General features: G+C 44.2%; 1 protein-coding gene across 12 annotated transcripts in view; it reads right to left on the bottom strand.

Annotated features, from left to right (window-relative positions):
• Nucleotides 1-8,776, bottom strand: part of LOC117962158 (sodium/potassium/calcium exchanger 2-like) — a 41,318-nt gene extending 32,542 nt beyond the window's left edge. For 3 of the 12 annotated variants that reach the window (XM_034901272.1, XM_034901274.1, XM_034901273.1), the window contains exons 1-2: nt 8,365-8,773; nt 6,200-7,270 (exon numbers count right to left, since the gene is read on the bottom strand). In XM_034901272.1, coding sequence (XP_034757163.1) covers nt 6,200-7,102 — 903 coding nt within the window. In that variant the 5' untranslated portion in view covers nt 7,103-7,270; nt 8,365-8,773. Of the gene's footprint in view, nt 1-6,199; nt 7,274-7,863; nt 7,884-7,957; nt 8,084-8,364 lie in introns of those variants that run through there. The other 9 variants (XM_034901275.1, XM_034901271.1, XM_034901276.1 and 6 more) reach the window with 7 other exon arrangements.
• Between the last annotated feature and the right edge of the window lie 4,822 nt (nt 8,777-13,598).

Raw genomic sequence — 13,598 nt, 5'->3', positions numbered from 1 at the left:
GGACACATCCACAGTCAGCCCCCAGCAGCTGGCAGCCATCCACTATCATAACATCCCATTGGGACACACCCACAGTCAGCCCCCAGCCAGCAAGTAAGCCAAACTTCCCAGACAAGACGGGGATAAGGCACCAAAAGGACTAAAACTAATAGTAATTTAAAGATGTGGTAGCACTGGATCTGAAAGGGAAGGATAACTCAGGAAGTTGAAAGGGGGGGGGGGTCGCATATGAGTCCATGAGTGTTGCGATTTTGGTTTCATATTATATATGGTTACAGTACTAGTATTTACTGTAGAGTGCTTCTATTTGGTTGTTTCTACCTAGCCAGAGGCGCCGGACTACGGGGGAAAAGGGGACTGAGTACCAGGGCCCTCATGTGAGGAGGGCCCAAAAAGATGCTACAATGAATAGCTTTGGATGTGGGGAGGGGCCAACGAAAAATGCCTTGCTAGCTTGCCTTGAATTGTGTGCTACACCCCTGTACCTAGCACTCAGTCAGTAACCTTGGGCTTTTTAAGCATTGTCGACTTCTACCTGTTTTTCATTCAGTTTTAACCGAGCTCCGTTCTACAACTTTCCTTTTGAAAGATAAAAACATAAATACTCGCTTTTAAAGAAACACACAGTGAAATCAAGGACAAGGACAGAAAGGATACAGCAAAAAGAAAGTAGTGTAGTAGCCCACAATCTGGACTGTCTGCCTACGATGTTAACAGTTTGGAGATATTTTACAAACCATACTTTTACTGTAAATAAAAAATGTGCCTATTTTTTATTTTTATTTCCTTGAAATGAGCTATACATCTGCTTTTATTACAGCCCAGCCCAAAGAAGCAGTCTGAAACAGATGCAGTCGAGTCCAGCAGTGTGCATCTGGATTTAGCTGAAAAATAGGTGGCAATCCGTATTAATCGGATATAATCCCATTTAAAAAATATACATATTAGCCCAACGTGCAGCATGTGTGAATATACAGAAGGTGTACAGCATCAGCACTGGTGCCTAGATGTCTAAACCCACAGGAAGGAAACAGTCTGCACCCTGTACAGAACCCACTTTGTAAGTGATCTTTGAAGCGCATCCTGATGGAAGATCTCGCCTCTGTGGCGCTATTTATAGCTTGGTAATACATCAGAGGTCGCACCTACCATCAACATCTGCCTCGATACATACTGGCTAATCCAGCGGTGACGTTACCAGGCATCCAATATAGCGCGTCGGAAGCAAACTCTTGCAGTGTCTTACAATTACTTCACCATGTAATTTGCTCAGTCTTGTACTGACGTCACACTCATCACATGTGGAATGATGTATTTAACGAGTTTAATCAAATGTAGCTCGAAAGGCTCACTGTTCAACAAGCAGTTCAGTGGTTTAGGACGTGTTGTTGGATTTGCTAAAATGACAGAATGTCTTCATTATCATAACTGACAAACTCAGACTTTTTGTGTGACACGATGATATTAACAAGCAGAAGGGGGGGTGGGGGGGACGTGACTCCTGTCTTTCATAAAACCATACTGCACAGAGTGCTGGCTAATCTGATCTGTCTGAGCCAGTCAGTCCATCATGCAAACAATGAGGGAGGCCGCATGATAACAAGATAAGCCAGGGCCGGCCCTGGTGAGGTGGTCCTGAGGAGGGGCCGGTGCATATGATGAAAGACCCTCCTAACGCCATGTGGAGCCAGAGCGGGCCTGCACTGCTGCTCTTAATACATCGGACTTTATGACATTTCAGGCCTTAACTGAGCTCTTTAGAAAGGCAAAAATCTATCATAATGGCTGTAAAAAAGGAAAAGTGTTGCAGACTGGAATGGAAAAATGCTATTTTTCTTCAGTGTTGTTAAGATGTCAGCATTGATTGGCTTGGCTTTCTGGATGTGTGTGGTTTTTTTGCACATAGAAAGAAAAAGAGTTGGACAAATGATTGCTTCAGTGGGGAACCTTAAGGACTGACACGGCCGATGGCTCAGAATAACAACACAATGCAATATTGTATATAGCCTCAACTGAATATTTTAAGATAGTATTTGTTGCACTGCGATGTTTTGTAGGCCTGTCCTCTGGAGTCAAGACAAGATCAGGACTTCCAAACAATGATCATTCCTCCAAACTACTATTTGGCTGCGTTGTCTCAGGATGTTAGATTTGAAGGTGCTCATTTTCAGGTTTATACTTGTATTTTGGTTTCTACTGGAACATGTTTGCCAGGTGTACTGTTCAAAAGACAATACGACATACGTAATATAGCTGCAGTCACCCTGCATTGAAGCGCCTGGGTTCTAACAAGAAAAGCAGTCACGTGTCAAACCTCAAACATTTTGAACTAACTTGTTGAAAATCGATGAGAGAAGGGCGCCCAGATAGCTCGGTTGGTAGGGAGGGCGCCCATTTATAGAGGTTTACTCCTCCTAAAAATGCCATATAGTTTCAACAAAAAAATAAAAATAATATTAATAGATGACACAAAATGAAACCAGTCTGCGGGGTTTCATCTCATAGGACGGTTTTCCACTGCATGGTATCTACTCTCCACTACTCACCGTTTTTGGTTTTCCATTATGATGAAAAGTCCCTAGTATCTGTTAACAGGTACTTTTTGTAGTACTAGCTCTTTACTGGCTGAGGAGACTTTATTGATCCGGTAGCATGCTGCCAAGTCAAACTTCTGGTGTTATTTTAGTGAAATGAACTCAAAAGTAATGCAAAAGTAGTGTAATGCATTACAATTTAGAGACAGTAATATTGTAATATAACTAATTCCCCAAAAAGTAAAAGTAACTAGTAATCTATGATCTGTTACATTTTGCCAACACTGCGGAGGTGCAGCTAAGCGCTCATTAAGTAAAAAACCTTACTAGACACCAATCAGGCCACAATTTATAGATAAATACATCCTTTCAACATCTGGTGGGGTCAAAGATGAACAAATGTCATGCACTGGATATCAACTGAACTGACAGCAGGATTACATGAGTTTAATGTCTTGATGGTGATGATATCTAACACTTGCTATTAAAAATATTTGTTATATTTACAATGGATCAAAGAACTATGTGAATGGGAAAGAGGTTGAAAGTCTGCAGCCAATTATCAGCCGGTGCTGCTGTTCCCCTGACAGGGTTTTAGAGATCCATTGATATGGTTTTATATGGAGCCGGGGTTCTGAAACAAGAGAGAAAGAATCCACGTGTCACTCCCCGAACTATGTGAGGTGTTGAACTTCCTCCTCCCTGTCTGAACGTAATGTGCTGAGAGCCTTTTCTATCCCATCATTAGTTTCACATAGTGTTAAAAACGTCAAAAAAGAGACAAAAATTGAAAAAAAAGGGACAAAAAGTTTTGAAAAAGTGTCAATAAAAGTGTTTTTTGATAGGAAGACAACACAAGGGTTAAATGCATGGAACTTTGGAGCATTCATGGTTGTGTTAACCGAATCGAGAGATTATTGCAGATTACATAATTAGGCCGACCATTTATTGAGCTGCTGTAAAACAACTGACAGTTCTTTTTGTCTCGTACTGATAATGTTCCACCTCATCCCTGGTCTAAAAAACTATTTAACACTGCGCCGGGGCGCTAGAAGGAATTATTTTGGAGGAAATACAAGAAACAAAGCCGGCTGTTATAACGTTACCAGGAGCAGAACAAACAAGTCTCACAAAAGAAACTTTTCATGTCGAGGAAAAAGAGAACGCAGTACTGCAGTGAGAGAAAAGGCAGACGGTACAAAATTGGCCGACGACTGCTAAAACGCAAAAACATCACACTGCTGTGAGAATTGACTTTTACACGTTATTTATAGCATACTTGTTGATGGCCAACTGCCAATTATCCACCGAGCAACCTACACACTTGTATACCTGGGGAGACACCCCTTCTCTCTTGCTGCTGGCTGCCTGTGTTTCTGCCTATGGTGTTTCCAGTGTCCCAATCTCATAATGCGTGAAATAATCTCAGGAAAGCCCGTTTTAATCAAGTGCATAGTCTCAAATAATACCCTATTGTCCTCAGAGTGCAATACTTTACACCCGAACGGTACAGTATGGAGGATTAAGGGCACCTCGCAGCTCAGTCATGACAGTTAAATGATTAACTTATAAAAAAGAAATTAAAAAAGCTGCTCTCAGTTCATAGGAGCGAATGTCACTTAAAAATAGAAAAGGAAAAAAAGCATGAACCCAGACCCTCCATCATATTTTTGCAGGACACTTGTCCTTGTTCCCCTGTTTTGCTCCCATTACTCATGTAGGAATTTACACACACACACGCCTGCTAAATTGCCAATTAGATCTCAAAATAACACACGTCTTAAAATACATGCGTCCCCAAAGCGTCGAAGCTTGATTAAAAAAGGGTGTTTAGATGATTATGGTCTAATAATATTTGTGCCTTTCTAGTTCCATTAACCCTTGTAGACCCAGACCAAAAATGAAAAAAGTATGACTGACTACACAGTCAGATAACATCTTTAGACTGTAATATGTTAAATTAATTTATTTGATGTGTTTTCAAAGCAGGGTGCAGACATGGGATTGTTACCCACAATGCAAGAGTGTGGAGAGGCTGCTGTAAGCTTCGTAGGAGATGACACATGATGGCGGGGTTTGATCTGTCTCGCGCTATTTCTTCCCCCCCAATCGAAAGTTACACACACACACACACACACACACACACAGATGGGCAAAGTACCCAGAATCCATTGCAGCTCAAGGTCACCGGAGCATTCTCTGGCACTCAGCCCGTGCACCTCGGTTCTCACTCGTGCACGGAAGCCGTAGATCAAATTAGCACGGCAGAATAGGAGCTGCAGAAAATAACTATTTTCATGCTTGCTTTTTGGTTTTTTAACTGCAAAGCAAATGGCAATGTTGGCTCCGTCAAGAGTCCCCCGCCCCCCCGCCCCCCCACAACAACATTGTGAAACCAGCCCTTTAAATATCCTTTATGTACTTAGAATAAATCCTCATTTAATTAAGGCTTTACAATACAACTTTGGCCAAATTTAATTTCCATCTCGTGTCATGAAGAAATCTAAATCCGTCTGGATAATCTCTACACCGGTATCAAATTGCACTGCAGTGTCTTTTGCCCTCAAGTATCATTGAGGGGCTGAACGGTATGCGAAGCAACAATGCTTTCTATGGTTTTCGTCGATGGAGTGTTCACTGTTTATGCTGTCGAGCAAAAAGTAAAATAATGCACTTAATGACTGAACTGAATGGAGAATCTCCTTTAAGAGCAAATATGGAGGAGCCCAGAACAACCAAGACCATCGCAGCAGTCCTGGAGCCATTCCCTGCATCGTGCTGTTTGTCATTGGCATGTCCACAAAACTATTTAAACACAATTTTATTTAAGGAAATTGTCCACTGGGGAAAAAATAGCTCCTGAGATTTTCCAAGGGATTTGTCTTTCAGACCAGGACACGATTTGTAGAGCTTAACCCAGAATTACTCCTATGACTGTTTTAATAATCCCACAGTGGCTGAATACTGTACGCCAGGCCTGTGCAGCGCTGTGTAAACCACAGTGGTCAGTCCATATTTACACCTGCGGAGTTATTTTAACTGAAAGTAATGCACATGAATGCCATAAGTCAGTCTCATGAAACATGATCAAAGGGTGCGGGACATCTGGGAGACACTGGTCTCATCTTAAAATGTCCATTAGGTTGATGAGAACAACAACAAAAGATGCGTGGAATTAAAACCATGTCTCCATAAACGATCACAGTAAGCCTGACTTCATTAAAAATAATAATCAGCTGCATAAAATGTGTAAAAAGAGGAGTGTGTGTGTGTGTGTTCCCATGCCTAAAGAGACATGGAAGGTCCTTTCTGTGAGCCATATTCTAAAACTTTATTACTGCACGTCTACGGTAACGTCCTCAAAGTTGGACATAGGGCTCCTCGATTATGGACAAAAATCATAATCACTTTTATTTTGAAATGTTGAAATCCTGATTATTTAACACAATTACTCATTTACTTTTGGAAAGATGTTGCAATTATGGAACTACAAAAACAGTGAAAAGACAACAATAAGAGTTTACTTGCAAAACACAATGTGCATAATAATTGTTTTTTGGATTAATATCAATGCCCCAGTCTGACATTTCATATAAATTGTATTTTCAGAGCAGATGGCGGTGAAGGGAAGTGGGAGACTGATACGGATCAAGAAACCAACTCACCTTGGGCTGCACTTCTACTTCCACCACTTGGTTCTTGTTCATGCAACCCTTGACGAAGTTCTCGACCGTGCTGTTGCACTTCATGAAGACCACGTAGGCGGCGTAGGCCGAGAGCAGCGTGATACTTTCCCACATGGAGATGAAGTTATCCAGGAAGAAGATGATGAGCATGATCAGATCCAGGATGTAGAAGGAGACGTCGCGGAACAGAGGCCACCACGTCAGGTTGAGGATCTCCTTGGAGAAGATGGCGCACATCCCGATCACAAAGAGGATGTTGAAGACGGCCGAGCCCACGATGGTCCCGATGCCCACGTTGCTGTGTGAGATGAAGACCCCGATGATGGAGGTGAAGAGCTCCGGGGCTGAGCCGCCTGCCGCCATGAAGGTGGCGCCCGCTACGTCATCGGAAATGGACAGCTTCTCCGTGATGACCGTCAGCGCTGGGACGAAGAACTCGTCACACACTATGGCTAAAGCGATGAACATGTAGATCATGCCAAATATGTAGAGGACCACGGCTCCCTGGCGCCTCTCCTCCCGAGTGAAAAGGTCTGGCGGGTACTCCCCCTGGGACTCGTTGAACTGTGCTGTAGATTTCATGGCTGTTGGCATGTCGGCTGACACATTGGGGTCCCTCTGGTGTTGGGTGAAAAGTAGAGTCCTGTGGGGGGTCGACAGGTGGAGACTTTCCTGGGGGAGCACCGGCTCACTGAAACCCGCTGAGCTCCAGGTCAAGGCACTGAAGGAGACGGCACTTAGGGCCACCAGGCTGAGGACAAACCCCACGATTCGCACCGGTCTCAGCTTCTTCCGCAGGCACCGGTGGGCCTGCCGCTTACAGGCGGCCCCCAACGTGGGCCTTCTCTCCAGGGCACCCGTGCAGGGTTGATCTGACCCCATGTCTGTGCAGCTCGTGGTGTCCTCGCGGTCTATGACTGGTAGGAAGAGCAGGGAGCAGGCTTTTACGGGAGGCAATGCATGACGCTGTCTTCGGGTTTCAAATGGGTTGAAAGGATTGGGGGTGCTTTCCGGGGTCTGGTTTGCCAAATGATGTCTTCATATTAGCCTCTGCTGGACAATGTCAACACAATGAAGAGTTACTGAACCTCAAGAGTGTAACATTAACATCAAAATACAATTTAAATCGGATGAGTAATTAAAATTAAAAAAGTTTATTTAGAGATTATGCCATATTAGTTATGTATTGTAATGCTGCAACGAGACAGACATTGATACCTTAATGATCCCATAAGTTCATCTTTGCTAATTTTGGCTTCTGGATTTGACACACACAGAGTCTCAAATGTGTGTTTGTGTAGCTTTCCTTTTTATAATATTGTAAACAGAATAAAAAATGAAAAATATGAAAAAGAGAATAAACAGCTCCACTAATCAACGATCACTGGTGGACCGGGAAACCCGGACCACCACTCCGGACCACTGCCAAAACAATCTACAGTAGGCTAGATATTCAGAAATCAAAATCAAACAATCTCCAATCTTATGCCGACATGTAAACTACACATCTTAAAATGTGTTTTAAATCATCCCGGGGTCTCTATTATCTCACTGCACTCTAGAATAAATCTAGAATTAAGATCAAATATACAGTATATTATGGAGAAATACATCAAGAATTGATAACAAGTTTGAATATTTACGGGTAGTTAAGTGACAGAGTCCACTCTGGCACCTACATTGGCTGCATACCATTTAGTGTATCCAGGGATCAGATCCGTTTTTAATTGTTTTTACCTGGAAAATACCACGAACCGTGAAGGCCGACGGTTAACGGACACCACTTGGCTGCAGTCAGTGAAAATGGTCCACGCTATGACGCTGCAGCTCAGGTAAAAGCCCCAAAACACACAAACACAGACACACACACACACGCACGCGCGCGCGTCCTGTCCTGTTTGACTTTCCAATGACACACAGCCTTTTGGCCTTTAAGCTCAACGGCTCGCCTGCGATGCCAGTGCCAACTCTCTCCCTGTCTGCCCTTCAGTAATGCATTCGCCCTTTCAGCTGGATCCCCACACAGCCAACAGCCCCCCCACCCACCCCCCCAACAGCATCCGCGACCACAGCAGCCCAGCACCCAGCTCCCCCGGCGAGGCGAGGCGAGGCGCATGGTGCGCGGGGGAGGCTGCGGTCCTTACCTTGGTCAGAGGCGAGGAAACAGCCGCAGATCCTCTCCGGTGCCCTCTTGCTCTCATTGAGCAAAGAAATGTGCCCGGTGTCCGCTCTCCGACGGCAGAGGAGGAGCTCTGGAGGAGAGGAAGGAAGAAAAAAAAAAAGCTGCTTTTCCAACTGCGTTCACCTCTCTCCCTCACAGCAGCAGCAACAGCATCCCTCCCGGCTCGGATGAGAGGAGAGAAAGGGGGAAATCACTCGGGGAAAGATCCCTTACTAATGTAGGGGGACATGGAGCTGGGCTGGGCTGGGCTGAGCACGTGAACAGCTGGGTTTAGTAATAAAGCCAGGTGAGCGCAGACTGCGCGTCCGTTCCTGCTCCGTTCCCGCGGTGCACGGGGGCTTTGGTGAGGTTGCATTTTCAGGGAGGAGTTGCCGTGGTTACACAGCAAAGGCACTATTTCCTGCGATTATGTTCTTCTTCTTTCTTTTTTGTGATTTCTCCGGTGATGAACAGGTGGACATGCTTCAGCTCGGCTGCACATTTAGGTGGACGCACGAGGTCATTTCAAGGTTATTGTGCGACTCCAAGATGACACATGTGCAATAAGCTGCGGCATCACAGATTTTTTACACCTACAAATTATTCATTTTCTCATTTATATTGCTATTTTGGGATTTCTTATATTAGCTTTTCTTGCCATGTGTTTCATAACACTCATATGTGTATTTTCTATATATATATATATATATTGAATATGGACTAAAAACAGCAGGGGACCACCTGAAAAGTATAACATCTACTTACCAGCACAAGTTCATAATTATAAAATGGGGGGGGGGGGGGGGGGGGGGGGTCCACCACAACTTTCTCAATGCACTTCAGTTTTTGTTTGTTTTGTACATGTTTTTAACTTTTTTCAATGGTTGTCACTTTTTTTGACGTTTTCAACACTACGTAACCATAACGTATTAACTTTAGTTTTACAGTTATTTTTGGAATTGATGGTCAATAAAGCTCATTTATAGGAAAATATACCTAATGTTTGAGTTAGAAAAGCATAAATTAGGAATTATTGAGACTAAAATTAAAGGAATGGATGTTGATGATAATCACAGACTGGAATATGTCAACTTTTACTCAATGCTATTTCAAAAACACTTCCATTTGTTTTTCATATGCCAAGAAATTGAATAAGACGCCCCAAAATTATTGAAAGTAGAGATTACCTTTAATATCTTGATAAAGAAAAAAAAAATCAACATTTCTGGTTCCAATACCAAATGGTAGAGTACACATGTGCCAGTTTGCTTTATTTTGTATATGTCAAAACATTATTATGCCTTTTTGGCATCCCTCATGTTGCCCTGTTTCCCCCTTTATGTCAAATAAAGCCCCCCAACCATTTCACATGAGCCAACAGACCGAACCCCGTCGGATAGACGCAGACACACGATCTCTACGCAGGGTGACACTAATGGCCCGGTGCTGGATAATAAATCAGGATTCACTGACCTCATTGATCGCCCCCTCCCCTCCCCACGGTAGCTGCCTTCTTACCTAACAGGACACACAGAGGCCGGCAGTATTGACTCGAGTTACCTCAGATTATCAATAGTTTGGTTTTTCGCCACAGTTTTAGCTAAATTAACCCATTTGGTAGTACTTAAAAACCACCTAATGTCTAGACCTACATGTCTAACATGTGATTAAAGCTATAGAGCGTCGCCCCCATGAGGAATTCTAAGTAATGACAACAAAACTAGCGGCACGTCCACGCGATACAAGTCTTCTGTGACTGTTCACCTCTCCTCCTTACGCCCACTTCACACAGTAGCTAGTAGCCAAGGAGGACACGGGATTAAAAAAACAAGATGGACTCTTCAGAGGAGGTCATTATCTTCCCTGGAGTTTCTGCGTGGGAAAGTCACCGGACGCCACAATCCTCTGTAATAAGTTTTTTTTTCATTTAGCAATGTTTTTTCTACGTCTCGGCAAAAAAGCTAATTAACATATTTCCTAAAATGTTGACGAAACCATAAAGACTTTGTTTAATGTCAATCATAATTCCATCTCCCGGGACCTGCAGATGACATGCTGTCACACTTCACATCCCAGAAGCCTCCTCACTCAGCTGAAAAGTGATTCAGTGTGATTGCCCCACTCATGTGTGGCCACTGGGCGTCCTCTTTAACCATTCCCAAGTTTTCCCACAAGAACAAACCGGTGGCGGTCCCGTCGAGCTGATTAAAATGAGGATTTGACTGGCGAATGGTCCCAAAAGGCTACGTCGTGGATCAGATGGTGAGGGATGATAAGACCGGGCTGGGACGCAGGGCTTTTGTCACTGAACCAACTGTCAATTTAGATAATTAGGGCCATTCCAGCGATTTCATGCATGGCGTTCAGCCTGCTCGACATGAGGAGTACTACTCAGCCTGGGGAAACAGCAGGAAGTGCGGTCATTGTCCGTTGCCTTTTTTACACATGTGGCACACAACGGGAGATTATATGTGTCAGACACTTTGGAAACACAGGTTTGGTTTAAAGGTGCCCTGGCACGCGTACTTCATCACTTTGTGGTAATGTCTGAAGTTCTACCATGATTTGTGGAAGCCTGCACTATGAAGGTGTGGGGTTTAAAAGAAGTGGGAATTTAGGGGGTAAAATGTGTCTAGTTGAAGTAAGAAGCATGATCCATATTAAAAGGCAGACATTCAGGATCAGCTTCTGCTGATTCAAAATGGATCACTTTTCAAAAAATAGTCTCATGAGTCCCCAAACCTTTCCAGTGTTAACCTTGTGGATACACCTGGCTTCAGGGAACTGTGATAGTAAATTATAACACTAATGTGAAGACAATGGCTGATCACAGTCCACATCATCATCATAAATTCACTCTGTGCCCCAACGCTTCAAATCAGATCAGTCATGATCAAATGAGATCCCCATCCAGGCCCTTGTCAGCTCTTTTTCAACAATGGCCCCCAGTGCACATGCAGCCTCTCCTCCACTGGCCACTCCGGATAAAAGTGATGACTGGTCACGGGTCATGTGGATTGTGGTGGGGAGGACGGGGTTTTGGAGTGGTGATGGCGGCAGCGGTTTTGATTCGTCTGAAATCTGTGCTGTGACAAAAACAACAGAAATGTCCATGCTGCCCCCCCCTCTGCACGGCCCACCCTCGCTTAGGCCCAGCAGCTAAATCCAAGCCTTTGTGTCCCACATAGTTGTGTGGATTTGTCAGCAATGGGGCAGTGTGGGGGGGGGGGGGGGGGGGGGGGGGGGGGGGGTACATAAAGCAATGATAACCAAGCAAGTTTTTCCAGTAAAGAGGGAAGGACAATTGACCAAAGCCAGAAGCAGTTTGATCCTGTAGATGAGGAAAGCAGTCTCCCAAGATAAGATTCCTCCCAAGATAAGCTTTTTCTAGAGACCTGCTCCGGATTAGATGTTAAAAGCTTTATATTAGCAACTCTCCCCCCACCACCACCACCACCGCCACAAGTATGTACAAAGAGGCATGGACACACCACCTGTCCCTTAGGAAAATGCGTTCATCAAAACCAAATGGCCACAGGCACCAATAGGATGCTCAGAGAGTAAAAAGTGAATAAATGAGGCTCTTAAAACAGCTGAGTAAATATATCCACAAAAAGATAGTCGGCCTGCCTCTCTCCTCTGCATTATAACACAAAAGGAAGATTGTTCAAAGATAAAGTGGGAGATACCATTTTAGCTGAAAATCCGGGGTGGGCGGGAATATTCATTTTAGCGGCCGCTGTAAAAGAGATTACCAAATTGATAATCCACGAGCAGGTCTGATCACTGAGTGCTGGAGCTGATTAGAGGCGAGCCCACAGTGTGAAAGTGGGACTCAACTTGTCACACACGGTCCATGTGAACACAGCATAGACCGGATTCTGGAAATATTAGAGTCCAAGCAGCAGATCATCCTGTACTATTGGATGTATTGTTTTGGAATACTGTATTAATGGAAACAACCAACAACAGTTGTGTGTCCCAACAAAGGTCTGTTCCATTTATGGCCATCTAGTCAATCTATGTGAGACATCTCATCCCTTAGAGGACCTAGACTCAATTTCATGGCAATGTATCAAGCAGTTGATGAGATATTACAGCCTGGGCTGGACTGACAGACTGACTACCCTCCTTACTGGCATGACTTTGTGACCTGCTTACAAGCATGTAATCCAAATAGTCACGAAACTCAACATTGAAATAGCAAAAAGTGTTTTTTTTCCATCAGCTGCTTACAGGTAAACAAATCAATCACTACATTCCAGAGCAGATAAAGCACGGAAAAGTCAACTTTAATCCGTTGTAAAGAGATGGTACAAGGTTCTTTTGGCCAGGATAAAGAAACCAGAGGATAGAACTCCACATCAACATGGGACTGTTAAGCTACACTGTGTATCTTAAGTAGATTTCTCTGCAGTGGTTATGAGCATAACTGTTGTAAAACTCCAGTCAATCTTTGACCTCACAGGGATTAACCACTGCAGGACAATGCCACTTCAGGGAAAGCGGGACTAATGAGTTACATTGATCTGCTTACTCCATCCCTCATCTTCCTTTTTATAAAAGCAGAAGGGCCAACATGTGCGATGCGAGACGTGGCTACAGGGCAACGGTCAGATGTGCTGCGGTTGCTTTGGTGAAAGCGATTTCACACCCTGACACTGGAGAAGATTGTCCTTGGCTGGTCTTGTGTCGTTGGGAAGTCTGATGTGAAGGAGGACAGTATTGACACACGATGTGTGCTGCATTATGAGCTTCACCCTTTGTCAACAGCCACACATATGTCTTTTCCACCAAGGCTAACCAGGTGCTGGTTCTGGGCTGGAGCTATGCCAGTTCGGTACTGGTTCTGCTCCAGTTCTCTAAGAACCAGCTGGATCTTCTCCAGCCTGAGAGCCAGCAGACCGTTGGTTTCCTCCACAGACCACGGTGGTTTTGGTTTCCCATCCATGTCCAAAGCTTACATTAACAGCTCTCTATGGTTAACAGCTGACCGGTGTTTTCAAGATGGCGGCCAGAAGTTTTTGCTTTTGAACGTCATGATAACCCCCCCACCCCAGCACCTGACGTAACCGGTTCTTATCTTTAGACCAGCGCTAAGTTGGACCCTGTTTTCTTGGCCCAGAGCTAGGTTTATGTGTGGGGAAAAGAAAAGAACCGGTTTGATATTTGGCACCGACTCCGAACCAGCACCAGAACTACCTTGGTGGTAAAGAC

This window comes from Etheostoma cragini, chromosome 19 (genome assembly GCF_013103735.1).
Source record: "Etheostoma cragini isolate CJK2018 chromosome 19, CSU_Ecrag_1.0, whole genome shotgun sequence".
Lineage (NCBI taxonomy): Eukaryota > Metazoa > Chordata > Actinopteri > Perciformes > Percidae > Etheostoma > Etheostoma cragini.
The sequence above is the reverse complement of the archived record's forward strand: the minus strand, read 5'-3'. Positions and strand labels throughout refer to the sequence as shown.